The sequence below is a fragment of the Scyliorhinus torazame genome, chromosome 6, assembly GCF_047496885.1.
Source record: "Scyliorhinus torazame isolate Kashiwa2021f chromosome 6, sScyTor2.1, whole genome shotgun sequence".
NCBI lineage: Eukaryota > Metazoa > Chordata > Chondrichthyes > Carcharhiniformes > Scyliorhinidae > Scyliorhinus > Scyliorhinus torazame.
Genome location: NC_092712.1, coordinates 40307872 through 40334129, shown reverse-complemented (window position 1 = coordinate 40334129; position 26258 = coordinate 40307872). Strand labels below are relative to the sequence as shown.

At 44.7% G+C, this 26258-nt stretch overlaps 1 protein-coding gene across 1 annotated transcript in view; it reads right to left on the bottom strand.

Moving 5' to 3' along the window:
* Positions 1-8409: 8409 nt before the first annotated feature.
* LOC140424759 (WD repeat-containing protein 48-like) overlaps positions 8410-26258 on the bottom strand; it is a 127271-nt gene continuing 109422 nt past the window's right edge. Inside the window, exons 12-14 of the mRNA XM_072508139.1 lie at positions 20622-20729; positions 17531-17627; positions 8410-8710 (exon numbers count right to left, since the gene is read on the bottom strand). Of these exons, the coding sequence (XP_072364240.1) occupies positions 8601-8710; positions 17531-17627; positions 20622-20729 (315 nt within the window). The 3' untranslated portion in view covers positions 8410-8600. The remainder of the gene's footprint in view (positions 8711-17530; positions 17628-20621; positions 20730-26258) is intronic.

The window sequence follows — 26258 nt, the reverse complement described above, 5'->3', positions numbered from 1 at the left end:
ACTTTCTTCAATATCTTTGGATGCATCTCATCCAGTCCTGGTACCACGTCAACTTTCAAAGTCGACTGTCTATTCACACTTCCTCCTTATCAATTTTGAACCCTTTTAGGGATAGTTTCTTCCTCTGCCACCTTGTCCTAGGTAGTATTTATCTCCTTGGTAAAGACATACGCAAAGTATTTATTTAATATCTCAGCCATGACCCCAGGCTTCATGTGTAAATTCTCCTTTAGGTTCCTAATCGACATTACTCCTCTTTTTACTACCCTCTTACCTTTTTTTTTTAAATCCAGAAAAGACTTGCGATTCCTCTTTATATTGGCTGCCAGTCTTTTCTCATAATCTCTCTTCGCTTCTCTAATGTGCTTCTGCACCTCCACTCCGAAAATTCCTCTCGATTCTCAAATGTATTTTCTATCTGACACCGGTCATAAACACACTTTTCCTTCTTTATCTTAACTTCCATCTCCTTTTTCATCCAGGAAGCTCCGAATTTCTTTTTCCTACATTTGCCTTTTCACGGATTACACCTCGACTGTGCCAGAATCATTTCTTTCTTGAAGGTAGCCCATTATTTAGCGACAATTTCCCTGCCAACCTTTTGTTCCAATCTATCTGGCCCAGCTCTACTCTTGCCCCACTGAAATCAGCTCTCGCCGAGTTAATTATTCTCACTCTGGATTGCCCATTGTCCTTTTCTACCATCATCCTACATCTTATGATACAATGATCACTGCCACCTAAATGTTCCCCCACTGACACTGCTTACTTGGCCCACCTCAATTCCCAGAACCAGGTCCAACAGTGCATCCTTGTCAATGGGTCAGCAAGTGCAAGCTGTGACAATTACATTGTTATGCTAATTGCCATATTAAAGACAGGTAATGGCTATTGGCTCAGCCTCCGAAAGAGTATAAACAGACACAGTGGAACAGTTGCTGTGGGGTGATCATCTGGAGTTTGTATCGCTAAGTCAGGTGCAGAACAAACTAGGTAAAGGGCAAGTGGCTATATTATCACTCGATCATGTACCAACAGTTAATATTAACATCCTTTCCTTGGACTGGACACATACTGTAGAAAGATTTCCTGAATACCATCTAGGAATGTATGCCCCTCTCCACGCTTTGCACTTCGACTGTTTTAGTCTACATTTGACTAATTAAAGTCCCCCACTGTAACTATCCAACAATGTTTGCATCTCTGTACTTTCCCTGCAGATTTGTTCCTCTACATCCTTCTCACTAGTGGTTGGTCTATAGACTACACCAAGGAAAGTAATTGCACCCTTTTTGTTCCTTAGCTCCAGCCAAATTGTTTGTGTCCTAAAACCCTCTGGGATACCCTATTTCTCTAAAGCTGCTATGCTCTCCTTAACCAATACTGCCATTCTTCTTCCTTTCCCATCTTTTCTGAACACCTTATACCCAGAAACATTGAACACCTAGTTCTGCCCTTCCTCGAGACTAAAGTTGTTATGTCAATGAGAGAAGAGGCCGCAAAAACGTTACAGGCTGAGCAGGCTGCAAGAGGGTAGGAAGAAAAGGTCATCATTCAAGAACCAAAATGAATGGAGCAATCAGTATAACGGCAATTCACGATTGTCAATGTGCCAGATTTCAAATAATAACCCGCTGACCGGACCATAAAGTACGACTTGCTTATAAAAGGAAATTGACAAAGGTTTTTTTTGAATGAAGTCCCTTCTGAAGCACCAAAAATATAATCTTTCAAGCTCCAGTTTTACACTGTTCAGCAATGCACTGACATTTTTTTGAAATATGATAATTTTTCTCTTTGAAATCAGTTTAAACGCGTCATCACAGCAATGAACTCAGCTCCTCAGTGCACATCGCTGTAGTTATTTCTATTTTACAGCTAATTGGCTTCCTGTAATAAGCTAACAGAATGCCTATTCCAGCAGTCCTGGTTTTTAAAATCCCCTTTGTGACAAAATCTAGATTTACTGTTTGAAGAAAACGTCACACTGAATGGGGCAGTAAGAGCTCTTTGGAGCAGGCTGATTTATTCAGAAATGACTACTAATCAAATAAGTCTCGTCTTTTTAAAGCGTACACAAGCCCAACATCAATCACAGACAAACAGCAATGTCCACAAAACATCAACAATAATTTTGTTGAGACACATTTTGTATTTTGGCTGGCAACCTTATGTTAAAGTTTATATTCCCAATTAAAGCAACACAAAATACTCAAGAGACTTAGGAAGCAATTCTCCGGAAAGATTTCCAAGTGTTGTAGTGAGCAGGAACTACAACATTGCTTCCCGGCACTCGGCCCAGCGAGGCTGGCAACGCTATTCAACACTAATTGGTACACTTCACGAGGCCTCATTGGCTTCTCGCTGTAAATGAAGGCTTGCCAGCTGATTCGCCGGCACCGTGCCCACCAGCCCCCCGCTAACAAGGTCAAGCACCACTTAATCAGCCAACCCCAGCCAGCTCGCAACAATGGCGACCAGAAGGCCGGCCCCAAGATTCAGGGATGCAGATCTGGGGAGGCTGCTAGACGCCATAGAGGCCAGGAGGGAGGTTCCGGAGGGTCAGCCATAGGGTAACCAATACCACCCGGGACGAGGTGGCAGTGGCAGCTTTGAGCGCCGGGAAGGTGACCAGAAGGGCCCGCCTCCAGAGCAGGAAAAAGATCAACAACCTACACCGGGCAGCACAAGTGAGTAGACTCCAAGCCCCCCCCCCCCCCCCCCCCCCCCCCAACCCCACCCCGGGAGACCTTTCCGTCCCCATGGGAGCATCCACCCCAAACTCTCCATCTGACCCCCACCCCCCGGACCCTTCATTCACACAGCGGTCCCTGCCCACCACTGCCAGAAAACCGCGCCCTTATGAAAGGAACCACACTTAAGTCGCTGTATCTCCTTCATTCTCCATCATCTCCCCAGGCCACATATCAACCATCTATGGTCAACATCCAACCCTTTCTAAACTAAATACACATGCAAAAAGTCTGGTGACTCCTTGTTCTTGGATTCCCTCTTGTTTGGCTGCAGACATGGCTTCAGAGTGGTCTGGCTGATTTACCAGTAGGTAGGGAGGGATAGCAAGAGGATGAATCATACATACAACCTCACACTATTATTCTGTGGTACCGTGGATAAGTAGGCAGCACATCACTACATCCTTAAGGTCAACTAGGACAGGGCAAGGAATGCTTGCCTTGCTGCCGCAGTACTTCAATGCAATGTATCAATAATTTACATTTCTCTCATTTCATCCAGCCAGCTGGCATCATTTTAACATTACCCAGCTTCTACTACAAACATTTGCCTTAAACAGTAAGTGCAAGCAGCTCATGGACTTCTTTATCACAAAGACATAGATCATTCGATCAGCTGCTTCTGCCACTTATCTTTCGTCCCCTTGCCCACTGGCCAAAGTGCCTCTAAAGATTCCTCCTGCTGTAGCCCTGAATTTACAATGTACTCTAGTTTTACTCCCATCTTCCTTCATGCCTCCTCTGTGCTCATCTTGTCCATGAGACTCACTTCCTGCTCCCTCGATCCTATTCCCAGTAAATTACCGGCAATCTAACGTCGCTGCTTGGGTCTCACGTTACTCGATATTGTGAACAGTTGCTGCAATCACCCGCTCCTCAAAAAAATTAACCCTTGACCCCACAATCCTGGCAAACCATCGTCCAATCTCGAACCTCCCTTTCTTCTTTAAAGTCCTTGAGTGTGTTTGCTGCCTCCCAAATCCATTCCCATATTTCCCTCAAATCAGGTTTCGGCCCCTGCCACAATACTGAAACCGCTCTCAAAGTCATTAAGGACCTCCTCGGTGACCGTGACAGAGGTAAATTATCGTTCCTTATTCTTGGCGACCTCTCTGCAGCCTTTGACATGATTAATCACACCATACTCCTTAATGCTTCCCCACAGTAATATCCAGCTAGGCGGGACGACACTAACCTGGTTCCATTCCAATTGTGGCCAAAGAATAGCTTCTCTGTCTGCCGGAGGTGCAAAAATGTCCTTTCATCAATATTGGGAAGGCTGAAGCCATTGTCCTTGGCCTCCCTACAAACTCAATTCTAGACTCTATCCCAGTCTCTGGCAACTGATTTAGGCTCAACCAAAGTTTTCAACCTTATTTTCATATTTGGCCTCTAACTGAACACCCACATATCTGTGGCATCACTAAGACTATCGACTTCAATTTCAGTAAGAGTGTTCGACTGCACTCCTGTCATCGGCTCTTGAACCCTCATCCATGCTTTTGTTACCTCAGTACCTGACTATTTTAACAGTCCTGGCTGGCCTCCCACATTCTACCCTCCATAAACACGAGCTTCCTAAACCTTGCTTCCCATATCTTTACTTGCATCAAGCCCGATTCACTCACTGTCCTTGTACTCACTTATCTACATTGGCTCACAGCTAAGTAATGCTTCTATTTTAACGTTCTCACCTTTGTTTTCCAAACTCCCCCCACGCTCTCCCCAGCTCTGTAACCCCCTCACCATCTCTGTAACCCCCTCAAGCTTCAGAACCCTCTGCCTTATCGGTGCTCTTCAAATTTGGTCCTCATGAGCATCTGTGATTTTATTGGTGGATGTGTCTTAGTCCTAAGCTCTGGAATTCCCTACCTAACACTCACTATCTCTTTCCTCCTTTAAGACACTCCTTAAAGTCTTTGGCCAAGCTTTTGGCATCTGTCATAACTTATCTTGTGGCTTGTGTTAAATTTTGCTTTGGTACTCTCATGTAAAGCGCCTTGGGATGTCTCATTCCAGTAAAGGAGCAATACAGTTCCAAATTGTTGTTTTTCTGATCTTATTTTAGATTCTTAGCAGTTGCTGATTTTGTTTTTCTCCCTATTAGTATTGGTGATGAATGCAAGAAATTGATGTATATACTTCATATTTGCGGCAGTAATGTTATTAAAACTTCTGCTTTAAAATACATACAGACAGTAGGTCTGCTCAAGCTGTAATTAAGGAGTCATAAAAAGGCGAGCAGATTCATTTCAACAACTTATTTGGTTATAGATAAAGGACTAATAGAATTGTGTTTTGATTGCTAGAGATTCTCTGGAGTGTAGATAATTTATGAGGGATTGTATTTACTCCTAGCTAAGCCGCTCATGGAACTTAGTGGGATACAGATGATATAATTAATGGGAGGATAATGGGAGGAGCCCGATCTGCCTGTAATTTTAGAGTCGAACAAGACAGAAGTGTACTGGATCTGCTCTTGAAAGAATCTCTCTATAAAAGCATTTACACAGATAAGCAAGTAGCATGTTCTGTTAACTATATTTAGAAGGGATGAGGGAACAAAATGTAACATCTCAAAGTTTGCAGATGATACCAAATTAGGTGGGAGGGTGAATTGTGACGAGGATGCAGGGATTCTACAGCAAGATCTTGACAGGTTGGGCGAGTGGGCAAACCAATGGCAGATGCTGTATAATTTGGATAAGTATGAGGTTATTCATTTTGGAAGCAAAAGCAGGAAGGCAGATTACTACCTGAATGGTTGTTAAATTGGGAGGGGAGTGTGCAGCGGGACCTGGGTGTCCTTGTGCACTATTCGCTGAAGGTAAGCATGCAGGTGCAGCAGGCGGTAAAGCAGGCTAATGGTATGTTGGCCTTCATTGCAAGAGGTTTTGAGTATAGAAGCAGGGATGTGTTGCTGCAATTGTACAGGGCATTGGTGAGGCCATACTTGGGAGTACTGTGTGCAGTTTTGGTCGCCTTCTCTGAGGAAGGATGTTCTTGCCCTCGATGGAGTGCAGCGAATGTTTACCAGACTGATTCCAGGGATGGCAGGAATGTCATATGAGGAGAGATTGACTAGGCTGGGATTGTTCTCGTTGGAGTTCAGAAGAATGAGGGGGGATCTCAGAGACTATAAAATTCTAACAGGACTAGACAGGGTAGATGCTACCAATGATGGGCGTGTCCAGAACTAGGGGTCACAGTCTGAGGATTCAGGGTAAACCATTTCGGACAGAGATAAGGAGACATTTCTTCACACAAAGAGTGGTGAGCCTGTGGAATTCATTACCAGAGGAAGTAGTTGATGCTAAAACCTTGAATATATTCAAGAGGCGGCTGGATATAGCACTTGGGGAGAATGGGCCCAAAGGATATGGGGAGAAAGTAGGATTAGGCTATTGAGTTGGATGATCAGCCATGATCGTGATGAATGGCGGAGCAGGCTCAAAGGGCCAAAAGGCCTCCTCCTGCTCCGATCTTCTATGTATCTCTGTAAGTGGCATTTGAACTATTTTGGGTTGCTTATTTGGAATTAGTAGATAGTAATTTCAAGTTTTCCCTTTTATTTAGGAACTGTTTAACTGATAATTGTAAAGCTATTGCTTTGATGTTAATGTGGTTAATTTGGTGTATAAATTAATGTTTGTTTTAACATAAAGGATACCTTTTGGTCAGAGTTGTCATCACTCTTGTGAAGTATCCTTTCCTCACAGTTTTACAAATAGAAAAATTGTTTGGGGTTCTGGTCCGGCAAAAGTTGGGGACAGGTCCGGTATTTCATAGAATTTACAGTGCAGAAGGAGGCCATTCGGCCCATCGAGTCTGCACCGGCTCTTGGAAAGAGCACCTACCCAAGGTCAACACCTCCACCCTATCCCCATAACCCAGTAACCCCACCCAACACTAAGGGCAATTTTGGACATCCTAACATATAACATGTATCTCATTTTTGTGTTGTGTTTTTACATAGGAACCTAAGGATTTATAGGCACTAAGAAGGGGCACCAAAATTAATGCCTAGTTTAAGGCAACTTGCCTGCAGAGGAGAGGTTGAAGACTCTTATGCAAGTACAGGACCAGAAAGGTTCTAGTCCATCTGCACTTCTGCTTCGAAATAGTCATAGCATTCAATCCCACACACACTCAAATAGCTATCCCATTCTCTTTTATATGTTTTGCTACAATATTTAACTCAAATGCACTATATTAAGTGCAAATTCTTCCATGCTAATTTAAGTAAATTGCTGCAGTTGTTTGAACTGATTTATCCGAAGAATCTATCCGAAGAATCACAGAAGGGACGTGCGAGAGATTTTTTTTCTTTAAAAAAAAAAATAAAAAATTTAGAGTACCCAATTATTTTTTTTTTTCCAATTAAGGGGCAATTTAGCGTGGCCAATCCACCTAACCTGCACATCTTTGAGTTGCGGGGGTGAAACCCACGCAGACATGGGGAGAATGTGCAAACTCCACACGGGCAGGAAGTGCAAGAGATGACCATTCAGCCTATCATGTATCAAATCTAATACTAATCTCACTGTTGTAATCTTTCCCCATAGCCCTTCTTCTGCTTCAAACATTATCCAATTAAAAGGTGTAATGCTACCTCACCCACTCGCTGTAGCAAAGCATGTTGCGCTCAGACAGCCTTGAGCAATGAAATGTCTCATTGCCTTCTCCTCAGATGCTTAGTGAGAATTTCAAATTGATGATACCACTTCAGCAATTCCCCTACAAACCAAATTAATCACTAACTACCCATTTGAAGAGTTTTGTAGAACAAAGAAAAAAGAAAATGACAGCACAGCCTGCGCCGATCCAGATCCTTTATCGAAACCTGTCGCCTATTTTCCCAAGGATCTACTTCCCTCTGTTCCCCGCCCGTTCATATATCTGTCTAGATGCATCTTAAATGATGCTATCGTGCCCACCTTTGCTGGCAAAGCGTTCCAGGCACCTACCACCCTCTGCATAAAAAAACTTTCCACACACACCTCCCTTAAACTTCCCCCTCTCACCTTGCAATCGTGACCCCTTGTAATCGACATCCCCACTCTTGGAAAAAGCTAGTTGCTATCCACCCTGTCCGTAATTGCAAGAATTTTTATTAAATCTCTAGTCTTCTCTGTCTCAAAACCGACAACCACATCGACTGCAGCGGTTATTGGCCGCAGCTCACCACCACCTTCTAAAGGGCAGTTCATGCTGGCCGAGCCAGCAATGCCCACATCCCGTTAAAGAATTAAAAAAAATTATTTCCACTGGTCACCATATTCATTTCATCCATCACCGATGCATTGTGGCCACAGTATGCACAATATATAAGATGCACTGCAATCACTCACCAAGGTTGTTTTAATGGAATCTGCCTCCCTTTCTAATCTCCACCATTAAAATCAATAAGAGCCACAATGTCATGGAACAGATTTACTATCAAGTTCCTCTCCAAGGTCACACACCAACACAACATGGGTCAGACTGTCCCTTTATTGTTGTTGGATCAAAATCAACATCTCTACCAAACACCAAAAGGGGAGCACTGTAACCACAAACTGTCGCAGTTTCAGATGATGGCTGTCTTCCACATTCCCAGGGCAACCAGGGATGGGGCAATAAATGCATCTTTGCCAGAGCAAAGATTTTTAAAATTCTGTCCTGAGGCGTGGCGTTGCTGACTGGGCCAGCACTTCTACTGCCCATCCCTAATTACCCTCGAGAAGGAGGTAGTGAGCTGTTGTCTTGAACCGCTGTAGTCTCGGATGTGTAGGTACGCTCAGTGCAGTTTCGGATGGAGTTCCAGGATTTTGAACCACAGACAATGGAGGAACGTCGGGCGATATGTCAGGTAGGTGTGTGACTTGGAGGGAAATTTGCAGATGGTGGTGTTCCCATGTATCTGCCCCCAAACTCCTTCTGGACGCAGTAGATTTGGAATGTGCAGTTGAAAGATCCTTTGAAAGTTGGAATGAATAATATGCAGTGAATTATAATAGCACTGAAGCTCACGGTAACCTTTCATAAAATATTCAGAGTTTAAAAAACATTTAAAGGGAAAGGTGAGTTTGCAAAAATGTGTTAGTGAAGTTGCTAAGGAACAGGGGCAGACAGCCCTCTCCAGATAGGATTACAATAATTAGTTAAATTATCAGTGTGCCATCGTGCTAAAGAACAAAAGATTAATGGAAAGGATTGGTAAGTCAGTTCATAGAATTTACAGTGCAGATGGAGGCCATTCGGTCCATCGAGTCTGCAGCAGCCCTTGGGAAGAGCACCCCACATAAGCCCACACCTCCACCCTATCCCCATAACTCAGTGACCCCACCTAACCTTTTGGATACTAAGGGGCAATTTAGCATGGCCAGTTCACCTAACCCGCATATCTTTGGACTGTGGGAGGAAACCGGAGCACCCGGAGTAAACCCACGCAGACACGGGGAGAAAGTGCAAACTCCACACAGACAGTCACCCAAGGCTGGAACCCAGGCCCCTGGAGCTGCGAGGCAGGAATGCTAACCATGGTGTTTGAATGTTTGAACTTTCAGGAGCCAGAACATTGAAGTTAAAACCACCAAGGTAGTCTTCTTTCCTAGCAACTAAAGCTAAATATATGCAAATCTAATTTACTTGATAACTAGATGTGCAAGGCATTCCCTGCTTCCTTTCCTGCCATTTAATTTTAGTTCAATCAACTTCCTCAACTGCAGATGAGTGCAAAACACAACAACTTTCTCAGAGTGGCAACTTGCAGCCGGATTGCCACTCTCGAAGGACTTGCCCACATTGATATTCCAAAGTCCATCTCGCTAACCTTCCTCACTCAGGCTGGGAGGGTAAAACAGGAGCAGTGAAATGTGCCCCCTGCTGCATCGGTAAGGAGTAACTGGAGCCCGGAGAGGCAAGACGCCCCCCCCCCCTTACCCTTTACGCCACTAGTTGCAGTAAAGGGAGGCTTTTAAAGGAAGAAGGCAAGTTTCAAAAGTAAGTGGGTTGGATGTCTGCAGGGTGTCCTGAGGGAGGCTGCGTCTATTTTTAAAAAAAATAGTTACTCTGGTATTAGAAGTCTTTTGTTCCTTCTACCTCTGAGTTACAGTTACAATTTTTAAATAAACCCTATGTAAATCCACTTTGGTTTCAACTCCCCAAGACAGTATATCTTGGTACGAAAACAGAAAATACTGGACAATCTCAGCAGGTCTGACAGCCTCTGTGGAGAAAGAAGGGAGCTAACGCTTCAAGTATGGATGACTCTTGGGCGGCACGGCGGCGTAATGGTTAGCACTACTGCCTCACAATGCCGAGGACCCGGATTCGATCCCGGCCCCGGGTCACTGACCTCGTGGAGTTTGCACATTCCCAGTGTCTGCGTGGGTCTCACCCCACAACCCAAAGATGTGCAGGATAGGTTGATTGGCCATGCTAAATTGCCCCTTAATTGGAAAAAAATAATTGAGTACTCTAAGTTTATTTAAAAAGTCTGGATGACTCTCTGTATCTTGGCTCTAGGTTAATGTAAGAACCAAAGCGATGGGAGTTTAACGGCTGAAAATAAACCAATGGGGGTTTTAAATTATTCAATCCCAAGCAGCATGCTTGATTTAGTATATAATACATCATACTTCAAGTTCACCAGCACAAATAACCATGCAGGATTTGGAGAGCTTTGGATCAGTGTTACCTCTGATTGTGCAATGGCATACGATTGCCACTACAATAGCACTAACAGATGTCAGGGATTTAATGAGTGCTTGGAGATCACACTTTTAGAAAAGCGAATGGATACCAAGTTTGAAGTGACTCAGGTGTAAATTAAGTTCTCAAGAGAGGGTGCAAATATATAAGATGGAAAAAAAATTCAGAGAAAATTCTTTTGGAAGCTCATTAATTAAGAAAGGTGGAAAAGGGACCATTACAGCATATCTGGTTGGTGTCAAAATAAAAACCTACCCTGTCACACCACTCAGTGACTTTCTTTACTAATTATCTACCCAATCTTCTCAAAGTTGAGGACTATTGTTGCCTTTCCAGAGAGTCTGTTCTAATTCTTTATCACATTGTAGGTAAAATAGTGAAATCGAAATTTTCTTCCCGCTTCTAAACTGAATCTTGACCGGAGTTTTGTGCATTTAATTATGTAAATTGTCGCCAGGGCAATGGCGTGACCAGAGTCGACCTGCCCCCACCCCCCAGTCTGAATTTGTACAAAGCTGTGCAGTTAACTCTTCCATGCTACATTCTCCATGGCAACGCCTCTATCAGAGCCTATTCCCCAACCAATTGGCACTCTATTTTCATGCAGTATAAATCATTGCATCCACAGTTCCTGTGGGTGGTTCTCGTGACCTGTACTGATGAGTGAAAGGCAAACAGTCTTGATGGTATGTCTCTTTTTTTCAGCAATCCTCAAGTCCCGTACGACCAAACAACTATAATGACAGAAAGTGCAACTTGGAACTTTGTCAGAAATCTACCGGTGATTCTATGCTGATCTGGGAGTCTGATCAGGTAATTATTTATTTTCCTTTGCAAGTAACTTGAGTTGATAACGACCTGGACCTGTTGCCCAAGAAGTTGGTGGAAGCCAGGTCACCCAATGGTTTCAAAAGATAGCAGGGTGGGCACCTGAAGGAAATAGATTTGTAGGGCTATGGGGATAGAGCAAGGGAATGGGACTGACTGGTTTGCTCTACAGAGAGTCGGTATGGGATCAATGGGTGGAATGGTCTTCTTTGGTGCCATAATTCAGATAGAACCAAGCATATGAGGGAGGATATGCAAAAATTGAAGTGTAAACAGAAAACAAATCAAACTACAAATCAAAGCCAGCATGATGCAAAATAAACATAGCTTCATTACAGTACATTTTGAAACATGGAAGCTTAATATTGATTCAAACTCCCAAAGGCTGGCCATAAAATCTCATGTAACCTCTCAATAGGAACTTGACACTTACAGATTTGTGCCATTAAGTTCCAACCTTTCTGTTTCATGGAGGAAATATGTGGGTTGAAACAATATGTAGGATCAATGGGATTACTTGTTTGGACCAAATGCTCTTGTATTTAAAGAAAAAAATATTCAACGCAGTTCAGCCCATTTTATGAAATCAGTGCAAGAGGACGACCCTGGGCCAGGCAGTCAAACAGCACCTAGAGGAGTGGGTGGATAAAAAAAATAAATAAAAGCTGCACTGTGAATGGTGATTTTTAAAAAAACATCCAGAGTGACATCACAGGGGAAATGCAAGTTAATAGAGTGGGACTGGGTACTTGCACGAGAGGAGCGGCCTTGGCAAATAGGACCAGGGTGAGCATTTTTGAAGGTCGAATTTGAATGCTGAATACAGGGTTAAAAGCAGGATTCTTGAAAGTGTGGAGGAACAGACGGATCTTGGGGTCCACGTACATAGATCCCTGAAAGTTGCCACCCAGGTTGATAGGGTTGTTAAGAAGGCGTATGGTGTGTTGGCTTTCATTAACAGGGGGATTGAGTTTAAGAGCCGCGAGGTTTTGCTGCAGCTTTATAAAACCCTGGTTAGGCCACACTTGCAATAGTGTGTCCAGTTCTGGTCGCCTCATTATAGGAAGGATGTGGATGCTTTGGAGAGGGTGCATAGGAGATTTACCAGGATGCTGCCTGGACTGGAGGGCATGTCTTATGAAGAAAGGTTGAGGGAGCTAGGGCTTTTCTCACTGGAGCAAAGAAGGAAGAGAGATGACTTGATAGAGGTGTACAAGGTGATGAGGGGCATGGATAGAGTGGATAGCCAGAGACTTTTCCTCAGGGCGGAAATGGCTGTCACGAGGGGACATAATTTTAAGGTGATTGGAAGAAGGTATAGGGGCGATGTTAGAGGTTGGTTCTTTACACAAAGTGGTGGGTGCGTGAAATGCACTGAAAGCAGAGGTGGTGGAGTCAGAGTCATTAGGGATATTTAAGCAACTCTTGGACAGGCACATGGACAGCAATACATTGAAGGGGTGTAGGTTAGGTTGATCTTAGATTAGGATAAATGGTCGGCACAACATCGTGGGCCAAAGGGCCTGAATTGTGCTGTACTGTTCTATGTCCTACTGGCCAGTCTTCACTCAACCCAAATTCAAGACTAATTTTTATTTTAGTCAAGAAATAAAGTAAAGTTTCCAGTTATTATTTAATATTCTTTAAACTAGAGAAATTAAATGAAAAAGGAGTAATTTAAGAGGTGTTCAAGGCAGATCAGCCAAAGTGGAATGCTCCTCCTGTGCGAGATGGGAAGCCAGGGACACTTCCAGTGTCCAGGGTGACCATGTGTGCAGGAAGTGTCTCCACATGTAGCTATATGAAATCCGCAGTTTCAATCTAGAGCAGTGACTGGAGCCACTGAGGAGTATCTGCGAGGCTGAAATTCTCAATGGATAGTGTGTACAGTGAGCTGGTCACAAGAAAGAAAGGGAATGGGTGACCTGCAGACAACGTAAAAGCACTAGATAGGTAGTACAGGAGTCCCCCTGGATCCATCTCACTCTCCAACAGATTTTCCTTTTTGGTACTGCTGCGGGCAGTGGTTTCTCCAGGGACTGCAGCAAGAGCCAAGTCCATGGTACCACAAGTGGCGCAACTGCATGGAGGGGCAGAACAGAAAAAAAGAGCAATAGGGATCCCAGCATAACAAGAACAGATGGACGTTTCTGTGGCCACAGATGCTGGCTCGCGGGTCCACTTGATCAACCGGTGTTTCCCATAATGTGACTCTTGGATATTTTCAAAAATCACCTGTTGTCGTGCAACTTTTATCAGTATTTTTTATCCGCCCTCTCCTGTCTTGGGGTCCTGCTCTCGCTCTCTGGTTGCTGCTTGCAGCCTGTCCCAGGGTGGTATGTTGTCTCCCTGGTGCCAGGGTTAAGGTTCTCACTGAGTAGCTGCAGAACATCCTTTTTAAAAAAAATAAAATTTAGAGTACCCAATTATGTTTTTCCAATTAGGGGCAATTTAGCGTGGCCAATCCACCTAACCTGCATATCTTTGGGTTGTGGGGGTGTAACCCACGCAGACACTGGGAGAATGTGCAAACTCTACACGGACAGTGATCCAGGGCTGGGATTCGAACGCGGGTCCTCAACGCCGTAGGCAGCAGTGCTAACCACTGTGCCACGTGCCGCCCGAGCTGCAGAACATTTTAAAGGGGGGGGGGGGGGGGGGTGAATAGGCAGAAGTTGTGGTCCATATCAGTACAAAAATATGGAGAAAAGCGAGGGACGAGTACCCGCAAGCAGAATATAGGGAGATAGGAAATACATTTTAAAAAAGGATCTTAAAAGTACTAATTCTCAGGGTTACCCCCAGTGCCATGTGCCAGCAAGATCATGAATAGGAGAATAGACTGGATGAGTACACAGTACCTGCTACTACTGTGGGGGAAGAATTTAATCTAGAGTGGTAGGGGTATGGGAACCTGAGCGGGGAGACACGAGAGCGAAACAAAAATAGAAATGAATGACAAAGAAGTAGAAAGCAAAAGTTGAAGGTAAAAGAAACAAGGGCTAGTAGCAAACAGGGCCAGAATATAAAATGAGATTTGTAAAAATGTTAAAAAGAAAAATCTAAAGATACTATATCTGAATGCATGTAGCATTCGCAATAAGGGGCGAGATCTTCCAGATGTTCAAGCTGGCAGGATGGTCCGGTTCTGCTGAAAGCACTCCCCACTGCAGGTTTCCCGGATGCATGGGGTGGATTCAATGGAAATCCCATTTACAGTGGAAACTACAAATGTAGTGGGTCAAGGGTTATGGGGAGAAGGCCGGAGAATGGGGATGAGAAAAATATCAGCCATGATTGAATGGCGGTGCAGACTCGATGGGCCAAGTGGCCTAATTCTGCTCCAATGTCTTATGGTTTTATGGTATCAGGGCGAGTTAGCTGCGCTAGATTGGGTAACTTCATTCAAAGGCATGATGGTGGTTAGGCAATGGCCAATATTTAAGGAATTAATGTATACATTACAACAGTTGTACACATTCCTTTCGGGTGCAAATACACAACAGGCAAATTGGCAAGCCATGGCTGACAAAAGAAAATAAGGATAGTATTACACCCAAAGAGGAGTCATTTAAAATTGCTGGAAAAAGGAGCAAGCCTGAGGACTGGGAGCAGTTTGGAATTCAGCAAAGGAGGACTGGTTAAAAGGGAAAAATAGAGCTTGAGAGTAAACCTGCAAAGAGCATAACAGCAGACTGTAAAAGCTACTAAAAGTATGTAAAAAGAAAAAGATTAGTGAAAACAAGTCCTTACAGTCCAAAATGGGAGAATTGATCAAGGAGAACAAGAAAATGGAGGAGCAATTCAACAACTACTTTTGTTCTGTCCTCAGGAAGAATTATACCTTCCCAGAAATGGTAGGAAACCAAGGGTTTAGTGTGAAGGATGAATTGAAGGAAATTAGTATTGGTAAAGAAATAGTGCTGGAGAAATTAATGAGAATGAAAACTGAAAACTCCAGGGCCTGATAATCTATATCCCAGGGTATTAAAGGAAGTTAGCACGGGAATAGTGGATGAGTTGGCTGTCATTTTCCAAAATTCTGTAGATCCTGAAACAGTCCCGTAGATTGGAGAGTGGCAAATGGAACCTGGCAAATGGAACCTGACTATTTGAAAAAGGAGTGAGGGAGAAAACAGAGAATTACAGACCGGGTAACCTCACATAATAGTAGGGTAAATAGGGCAGCATGGTGACACAGTGGTTAGCATTGCTGCCTCACGACGCCGAGGTCGCACGTTCGATCCCAGCTCTGGGTCACTGTCCGTGTGGAGTTTGCACATTCTCCCCGTGTTTGCATGGGTTTCGCCCCCACAACCCAAAGCTGTGCAGGCTAGATGGATTGGCCACGCTAAAATTGCCCCTTAATTGGAAAAAATTAATTGGGTACTTTATATAAAGAAAACTAGTAGGGTAAATGCTAGAGCCTATTATAAAGATTGCGATAACTGGACACTTAGAAAATATCAACAGGATTAGACAAAGTTAACATGTCGTTAGAAAAGGGAATTCATATCTGACAAACTTTCAGAAGTTTTTTTGAGGATATAACTAGCAGGATAGAGACGGGTATTTGGATTTTCAGAAAGCTTTTGGTGAAGTTCCACATAAGAGGTTAGTGTGCAAAATTAAAGTGCATGAGATAATATATTGGCATGGATTGGGAACTGGATACAGAGAGTAGGAACAGATTTGTCTTTTTCAGAGAGGCAGGCGTTGACTAGTGGGGTATCAAAGAGCTTGGGCCACAGCTATTCACAGCATATATCAATGATTTGGATGATGGAATTGAATGTAATATTTCCAAGTTTGCCGATGGCACAAAACTAGGTGGATTTGAGTGGTGAGGAGGAAGTGAAGGGGTGATTGAACAAGTTGAGCGAGTGGGTAAATAAATGGCAGATGCTGTGTAACATGGATAAGTGTGAAATTATACACTTCAGTAGGAAAAACAGGATGACAGAGTATTATTTAAATGATGATAGATTGGGAAATGTTGACGTTCAAAGGGGCCTGGGTGTTCTTGTACACAGTCACTGAAAGTAGGAATGCAGATGCAGCAAGCAATTAGAAAGACAAATGGTATGTTGGCCTTCGTTACAAGAAGATTTGTGTATAAGAGCAAGTATGTCATACTGCAGCTTTTCAGGGCTTTGGTGAGACCACACCTGGAGCACTGTGCGCTGTTTTGGTCTTCTTACCGAAGAAGATAAGATATACTTGCCATAGAGGACTGCAGAGAAGGTTCTTCAGATTGATTCAACGGTAGCAGGATTGTCATACGAGGAGAGATTGGGTTGGCTAGGCCTGTATTCACTGGAGTTCAGAAGAATGAGGAGATCTCATTGAAATGTGTAAAATTCCAACAGGCTGGATAGACTGGGTGCAGTGATGTTGTTTCCTCTCGCTGGGAGGTCTACAACAAGGGGTCACAGTCTCAAGATGCAGGGTAGGTCATTTAGGACTGAGATGAGTATAAATGTCTCCACTCAGATGGTGGTGAACTTATGGAGCTCTCTACCACATAAGGCTATGGTGGCGAAGTCACTAAAAGTATTTAAGAAACAAATAGATAAGGTTCATAGACATTAAATGCGTCAGAGAGAGCGGGAGTAAAGAATTGAGATAGGGGATCAGTCATGATCATATTAAATGGTGGAGCAGGCTCGATGGGCTGCATTTTCTATGTAATGCATCCTATTTTCTATGTAACTCAATGCTATTTTAATTAGGGTAGCAAGGTCACTTGAGACTTTGGGGATAGTTCTCCTTGCCAGGTAGGAGATCCATGCTCAGGGTTATGAACCATGGTCAATAGCCGAACCAACAAATTTTCAGTGATGGTGGCAGAGCTAGAACCTTGAAGGGCCATGGTGGCTTACAGGCAGAGGATCCTTCAAGAAGAGGACTTGATTTTCCTTTAAGCATGAGTAATGCTATGGGAACCAATGTATTCTTTTCCCTAGTCATATTGAAAATGGGAGGCTCCTATGAGCAACTGAAGAGGAAAGCACAACCCCGGGAGGTGAGAAGAAATGAGCAGGAGAGCCGCCGTTAGGCAGAATACTGCTAGTGTTGTAATTAGTACCAATAAATGTTGTTTTCCTGCAATATCACTTCACTGTGTTGATTGGCTTACCATCCCCAATGTCCATTTTGCAGTAACCAGAGCCAGTTCTTATCTTGACTCTCAAGACTGGAGACAAAGTGGTCCGTACATTACCCCAGCTTCAGCCTTACCATTAGCCACTTACGTTTTGGGTCGGATCCATCTGGACTACTAAATCCAGCATCCTTTGCTGACACCCAGGCAGCAAAACAGTCACTCTCGTCTAAAGTAATTGTCAACATCTACCAGAAAGAAACAGAACACAACACAAATTCAGTCACACCTAATTGGGTGGATAGAATACTGCACAGCTTCACAGAAGCAACGATAACCAAACAATGCTCTTGCTCACTATTACACGTCTAGGCATTTGTCTTAATAACGTCCCCAGCCTGCAAGATGTCCTGCTAATCTGTTCCAGGCTACTGCTCAATAAACTTGAGTAATGACCCGTATTCATTAATCCTGTGTGAATTTTATCAAAACCGAAGAACCTGGAACATACTGCGAACGACATCTACACTGGATGCAGCCCCTACAACATCAACTGTTCCCACGCAAATTAAATGTCGAGATGTTGAGCAGAGTTGGAATTTGTTATTTTAAAATCCATTGAGAAGAGTAACCTGCATGAGTTGTAAGTAGGTCATCATACACACCTCATGTTGATGACTGCTCCTACTGTTCCACTTTTCTTTGCACGGAAGTGGAGTTCATAGAATCATAGAATTTACAGTGCAGAAGGAGGCCATTCGGCCCATCGAGTCTGCACCGGCTCTTGGAAAGAGCACCCTACCCAAGGCCAACACCGCCACCCTATCCCTATAACCCAGTAACCCCAACCAACACTAAGGGCAATTTTGGACACTAAGGGCAATTTATCATGGCCAATCCACCTAACCTGCACATCTTTGGACTGTGGGAGGAAACCGGAGCACCCGGAGGAAACCCACGCACACACGGGGAGGATGTGCAGACTCCGCACAGACAGTGACCCAAGCCGGAATCAAACCTGGGACCCTGGAGCTGTGAAGCAAATGTGCTATCCACAAGGCTACCGTGCTGCCCCCTACAGTTGATAAAGGTATTGGATTGGGTGGAGGGCACAGACTAAGGCCACGACTAAGACTGCACCATAGTTGAGCATGAGTAAAATTGCTGGGTCCCATACAGATGTGTTACGGGCAGCACAGTAGCACAAGTGGATAGCACTGTGGCTTCACAGCGCCAGAGTCCCAGGTTTGATTCCCCGCTGCGTCTCTGTCTGTGCGGAGTCTGCACGTTCTCCCCGTGTCTGCGTGGGTTTCCTCCGGGTGCTCCGGTTTCCTCCCACAGTCCAAGGACGTGCACGTTAAGTAATTAGCCATGCTAAATTGCCCTTAGTGTGGAAAATGTTAGGAGGGGTTGGAGGGGTTATTGGGATAGGGTGGGAAGTGAGAGCTTAAGTGGGTCGGTGCAGACTCGATGGGCCGAATGGCCTCCTTCTGCACTGTATGTTCTATGTTATATGTGTGCATGGAATTCTCTTACAGGTTGGGTCCCAGGTCAAGGTCTGACAGGCTGTAGGGACTGGCAGTAGGAGTAATAACAGAGGTTAAACATAGAGTTGGTCTTAAATTTAAAAAAAAATAAGCTCCAAGTCTGAAAGTAACAGCTGAAGTGTAGTATCAAAAATGACTACTGAATGACAGGAGCAGCATTAGCAGCGATCAATGATAAGATGTTACCAAGAGGCTAAAAAAAATCAATGGTTGTGATGGAGGAGATTTGGTGGTCTTATTTCTATGAACAAGATAATGAACAAAGACATGAAAGGAATCGGTTATTTTTAAAATGTAATTATAACCTTGTAATAAAGTGGAGCAACATTTAATTTAAAGCAAGTGTTGAATGCATAGTTGAATTAGTTTATAGAGGAGTTCTTTTGCAGTTCTGACTGCTTCATGAATTTTTGGACAGATTTGTATAATTTATCCTCAGCCAAAAGTTTCTTAAATTTTCTTCTCAAATAACCGTACTGCATTAAAATGTACAGCCTGCATTTCCGTTAACTATTAGCCACCAGGGAAATCAGTTACCTACAAACTTAAGAGTTCTGGGACCACTACAATCCAGGAAATTGCAGGCTCCTAAATAAGCAGATCTTTTTATAAGGAAATCACAATTCAGAAGGCATTGCATGAGATATAATTAAAAGTTCTGTCAGTCATTGCAGCTTAAGAGAAAGAGCTTGCCAGAGCTCTTTTAAAAATCGACCTACTTTAGAAAATGTAATCAATGCATTTTCCTGGCAAACGAGCACACATTCAAAAAAAAGCTGAATAAAACTGATAAAAAGCAGCATCAGGAAATATTAAATTCTATAAATTAACAATAGAATCACAAAGATCAAACTTGGCGCAAAGAAGGACTCAGGAAAAGTGCCAACTTCCAAAGAAAAAAATAAGGGTAGGCTTGTTAAGCCAGTGTTTTGCCAAACCAAGTTTGAAGTGTCGGCAAAACTTTGTTCAGCATATAATGTTTTTCCAGCACTTTTGTTTTATTTCAGATCTCCAGCATACGCTGTTTTTTTGCTTTTATTTAATTTTGAATTGTGATGTTCTTGGACTCACTGAGAGTCAATGGGCTGCCACTGTTGCCCCCTCAAAACTTAATTATACCAGTTCACATTCTTTAAAAGAAAACACACAGATGAGCCTATCTTAACACAAACAGTTCAAAGGACAAAATACGGTGGCTTCAAAATCTTCAGAAACACATTTCAGTCAGAGGCGAGTTACGATTTTACCATTACATGATTCCTAAAGTGAAGTACATTTAAAAATTCTTCACTAGCAATGAAGCTGCCACTTCTTGACACGGAGACCTTATTATTTTATCGCCTTTTCGATAACCGTTCTCACCGATGAGACTGTTTGCTGTAGACCTGCAATGCGCATTAGATATCTAGCTGGCAGGGTGTGTGGACAAGAATGGCCCAGGCTGATACAAACCATGCATACCTATCCCACATTTCAGCAACTCTACTGGTACATCAGTCCTTCAGAGTCACAGGGATGAAATCCCAGACTTGCCTGCTCAACACCATTGTGGAAGGACCAGGATTACAACAGTTTTGAGACATGGCCATACACTTTCACAATGAAACAAGTGACGGGCAATAAACATGGTCACGTGAAAAAAAAATTAGCGGCATTTTCTAACAAATGTGAAAAAATTGGAAGATGAAAACTTACCCCTGTTTTCAAGTCCACTGAGAACCAGTTTGGCACATAAACCATTTTGAACCGTTTCTTGACTTCTTCTTCAAATTCTACTTTCCCAAGGTCTTCTACCTTGCAAGCCTGTTGGATAATGTAAGAGCCGTTTATTTTAAATATTTTAATATCTTTTTAATGGACCAGTTACTGCAATCGCTGGGATCTGGGCAGCACACTCCACTGAATAAGTCAGCTTTGTCTTCCAAATTCTGGGTCGAAAACTCTCTGAAAATGACCAATTGTTTATTCCTTGGAGGGTTACTGCCAGATTTTAGGGCCCCGCTATGTGTGAACAGAGAGAACGTAACTGTCCACAATTCAGCAACGTCAAAGGGTTATGAGCGGCAATGCAATTTACACAAAACTAAAACATTCTCGCGCAATATGTTCGAAGGACGAAACTGAAACCAACTGCCAGGTCATGCCTTATGGATCAAGAGTGGTGCTATATGACAGTCCATTGTGGTCCTTGGGTCGAATATTTCACAGGCGGAGGTGCCGTCTTTCAGATGAAGTGTTAAAACAAAAGGACCTGCCTGCTCTCACAGTGGACAGAATATCCCATGGCCCTATTTTGAAGAGGAGCAGGGGAATTATTCTCCGAGTCAAGGTCATCATTTAGCCCCGTGGGGGCCTGTCTGAGTTGAAAATGGCTGTCACATCTCCTACATTACAACAGTGACAGCACTTCAAAAGTACTTCAAAGGTGGCCATGAAAGGTGCTTAAATAAATGCAGTGTTTCAAATCACCATTTCATGGCAAAAGATGGGAGATGGTGGCAGAGTGGTAATGTGGTAACTTACAGGACTGCTAATCAGAGACCTGATGTTAAATCTGTTAATATCCTGCTGAGAAAGGTACAGGTTCCACCAAGGCAGCTGGAGGAATTTAAATTCAATTTAGAAATCTGGAATTGAAGCTAGCCTCAGCAATGGTGGCCATGATTGTTGTAAAAACCCAGCTAGTGCACGATTGTCTTTTAGGGAAGGAAATCCATCATCCTCACCCAGACTGGGCTTCATGTGACTCCAAATCCACAGCAACGTGGGAGATTCTTAACTGCTCTCTGAAATGGCCTAGCAAGCCATTCAATTGTGGAAATGAGGGCTTTGGCATGAAATACTGGCTTTGCCAGTGACCCCCGCACCCAATTAAATAATATTCTTAAAAACGTCTGTTGATCTCGTCGCGCACAAGATCCAGGGAGAACTGAAACCCTTGTATATTCTGACTGTCCGCAATCAGTGTGGGTTTTGGAGAGGAAGATATGTGTCGTTCTTAGCGCCCCAAAGTGGGTGGTTAATTTAGAATCCACAGTAACTGGCTTTCATGGATTTAAATAAAAAGGGTGATTTATTCAAACGTTCAACCCGAAAGTCTAAAGGCCATGTCAATCGTTCCCACTCACAAGGTACAATTAAAGAAAATAGTATAGTTTCACAAGTTGTAAGCCAAATAAATGGTTTATAGGTCACGTGTTGGGTTCATGATAGAAGAACAAACTGTCGTGTGGGCCAATAAAGAGTGTTAGGATATCGGACCAGACCCCAATATTTGTTAGGATGCCGGACAAGCACCCGAAACAATTTTAATTTGGAAACTGTGAGGAAAGGATACGTCACACCAGGAGTGATGACTCGGACTAATAGGTATCTTTGTCAAAACAAACTGTAATTTAAACACAGAATTAACCACATTAACAACAATGAAAATTGCTTTACAATTAACAATTAAGCAACTCTTAAAAACAAAGAAAAAACTAAACTTATCTATTCCTGCTACTAACTCTAATTAAGCAACCCAATACAGTTCAAATGCCACTTATAAATAAAGTTAACAAACAGATTATTTGCCTGGTTGTGCAGAGACCTTTGGAGAGAGAGACCCTTTTAGGAGAAGAAATGCACTTCTGCTCAACCTAGTAGCATTTGGCAAAACTGCTGTTCAACTTAAAATCCTTCTGTCTTGTCAGACTCAAATCCTACGGAAAACGGGCGAGCGAAGCGGCCGCAGCAAAGACACTCCCGCACAGCCACAAAATCGCGGCTTTTTTGGGGGTGTTTTCCCGTGGAATTTTTTTTTTTTTTTTTTTTTTAAAGTAAAAAATTCTTTCGGCCCCACGAATTCGGTCCAGCCCAGGCGCCAAAGCTCTGATCCACGGAGCTGGAGAGGGAGAGAGAAAAAAAAAGGAGAGACTGGTCCCGGTGAGCTGCATGTGGAGGAGTGGGGATCGCTCAGAAACGGCCTGAAGGTCGGAGCACGGAGAGGATCACAAGAACAAAATAAGAATTTTTTAAATTCAACCTTCCTTGTTCCTCTCCTGCAAATTTTAAAAAGAAAAGAAAAAAATTTTTCAAGGGAAAAAAACATCTTCAAAAATTTTTTTTTTTTTTTTTTTTTAAAGCGCTTTTTATATTTTAAAAAAATCGTTTTTAAAAGGAGAAAAAAAAACTCTTGGGTTTTTTATTCTTTGGGGGGAACAAAAATAAGAATTTCTTTTTCGCACCAAAACCCAGGTAAAAAAAAAAAAGAGAAAGGCACAGACAGAAATATGCCTCCAAATAATAAATTGGGGGGGGGGGCGGCGAGATGGAAGATGGAACAGCAGCGAAGGCGAAGGAAAAAAAGCAGGAGCTGCGGCCGCGCAGACAGACGACCCCACGGGGCGAGGCGGAGGTTCAGGCGAATCAGGAAGCGGAAAAGCTGGCGAGCCGAGCAGCAGGAACAGGACACGGCGACCATTATCTCCTCTCCCCCCCCCCCCCCCCCCCCCCCCCCCCGCACAGGGAGAGGAATGGAGAAGCGTGCTGAAAACGGAAATAAACGCCATAAAGGAGGAGATTAAAATGGAGATAAACGCCATGAGGGAGGCACTCAGGACGGAGCTCCACACAATGATGGGGAGATGCTGGCGGAGACAACAGAAAAAATGCAGCGAACCATCGATGGCCTGGAAAGGAAGGTGGAGGTGCAGGAGAAAACTATTCAGGAGTTGGAGAGGGCCGCCCCGGACCAGAGCGACAGGATGGTAACTCAGGAAACCGAGGTGAAAAGGCTGGTAACGACCCAGGGGAGCCTAAGAGGGAAAGTGGAGGACCAGGAAAATAGGTCCAGACGGCAGAATGTTAAAATAGTGAGTCTGCCAGAGGGCTACGTCATCCAAATGCTGGGCAAGCTAGTGGGAAGGGAGAAGTTTCCAAACCCCCCAGAAATCGACAGAGCGCACAGGTCGCTCCGACCCAGGCCCAAGGCTGGGGAGCAGCCCAGAGCGATTATCGTGAAGCTGCACAGGTTCCAAGACAGGGGAAAAATCCTAAAGTGGGCCCGGCAGGCGAAAGCGAGCACGTGGGAAGGGAAGACCATAAGGGTGGACCAGGACATTGGGGCGGACCTGGCCAAAAGAAGGGCTGAATTCAACAGGGCCAAATCAGCACTCTACAAAAGTAATGTGAAATTTGGGATGCTATTCCCGGCCAAACTCTGGGTAACATTGGAGGAGAAGGAGCTGTTTTTTAACACCCCAGCGGCAGTGGAGGAGTTCTTTAGAGCGAACAAACCTGGGGAGGGACATCCACAACGGCCATCATGAAAGCGACAGGGATGGAAAAGAAAGGAAGAATCGGAACAAAGAGCAGCGGGCAGACCGCAAACAGAGACAATACGATCACGAACTGTACACACGTGTTTGGTGCACTGTGCAGGACTGTGCTAACTCGTTCCCGGGCTCGCTTCACCTCTCAATGCAATGGGGGGGGGGGGGGGGGGGGAGCGAAGCAAGGTGAATGAGGGTGAAAATGGCAGCCAGGTGGGCGAGACCAGGGCTAGCAAAAGGAAGGTAAAACAGGACCAGAGCAGGGCAAGTGCTGGGAGGAGGGCCACCGTGCTAGTGAGGAGGGCTAACACGGGAGGACAGGAAAAAAGGAGGGCCGCGGCACGCTTCTCAGGGGAGAGGGAGCGCCTGGCACAAAGAGAAAGTGGGGGGGGCAGGGCAGAGCGGGGGGGGGGGGGGGGAAAGAACACAGGGACACACACAGAGGAACAGGGACTAGGGGGGGGGGGGGAAAGAGGAGTCGGGGAGAGAGCGCAGAACAAAAGAGAAGCAAAAGGAAGGGTGAAGTAGATAAGCAGCACGAACACAGGCCTCGGCAGGCATGGAGCAGGGCGAGGAACCAAGATGGTGCCACAAACAGCCACTCGGGAGGGCTTCAGGACGAAGGGAGACCCTGGATTGCAGGGGCGCAGCCACATGGCGTACACACAGCTGGCGGCCATGGTGGGTGCCCCCTGGACAAAAGGAAACCCCGGGGCCCGACCTCATGGTGAGAGCGGTGACCGCGGCCATTTTGTACGGCCCCCTAACGAAGGGAAACCTTGGAGGGCAGGGGCGCGTCCACCAGGTGAATGGGGGGGTCAAAAAACCCCCACCAGGATTGTTACCTGGAACGTAAGGGGACTCAACGGCCCGGTCAAAAGATCCAGAGTCTTCACCCACCTAAGAAGCCTAAAAGCAGACAATCTACCTACAAGAGGCGCACCTGAGGGGGAAGGACCGACTGCTGGTAAGGAAGGGCTGGGTGGGACAGAAATACCACTCATGCTACGGGACGAGGGCTAGGGGCGTAGCAATATTAATTAGTAAGAGGACGAGGTTTCGGAAACCAAGACAGTTACGGACCCACGGGGACGGTATGTCATGGTCAGCGGTGTCCTGGAAGGGGCACCGGTCGTACTGGTAAATGTGGGACGACACAGAATTCATAAAGACCATGGCAGAAATCCCCGATCTTGACACACACCGACTGATCATGGGGGCGAGTTCAACTGTGCACAGGGAAAAAGACCGGCATGGCTAGGGAACTAGGAGCATTTATGGAGCAGATGGGGGCGGTGGACCCATGGAGGTTCCTGCACCCGGGAGAGAAGGAATTTTCATACTTCTCACAAGTACACAAGGTATACACTCGTATCGACTTCTTTGCAGTGGGGAAATCGGTGCTTCCAGGGATCACGGGAACAGAGTACTCCGCGATGGTTATCTCTGACCACGCTCCACACTATACGGATGTGAGGTTGGAGACAGGCTGTGCCCAGCGCCCCGCATGGAGGCTGGACACGGATCTCCTGGCCGACAAGGCCTTCTGTCAGAAAACATCGCGGGCCATAGGCGACTACGTGAGTAACAACCAAAACGGGGAGGTCTCGCCCTCCACATTCTGGGAGGCACTGAAGGCCGTGATTAGAGGAGAGATCATAGCCTACAAGGCAAGCAGAGATAGGGAAGAGAGGGTGGCCAGGCAACAACTGGTGGACTCCATCCTGGAAGTCGACAGAAAATACTCCGAGGCCCCGACCGTAGAGCTGCTGGCGGAGAGGAAAAAGCTGCAAATGGACTTTAAGCTGCTATCCACTAGGATATCCACTAGTGTACCAGCTCCGTCAGACACGGAGGACCTTCTACGAACACGGAGACAAGGCTGGCTGTCTATTGGCTCACCAGCTGAGAAAGCAGGCAGCCACAAGGTAAATAGCACAGGTAAAGGATAGCAGAGGCAGACTGGTAACAGAACCAAAGGAGGTCAATCGGGCATTTGAGACCTTCTACCGGGGACTGT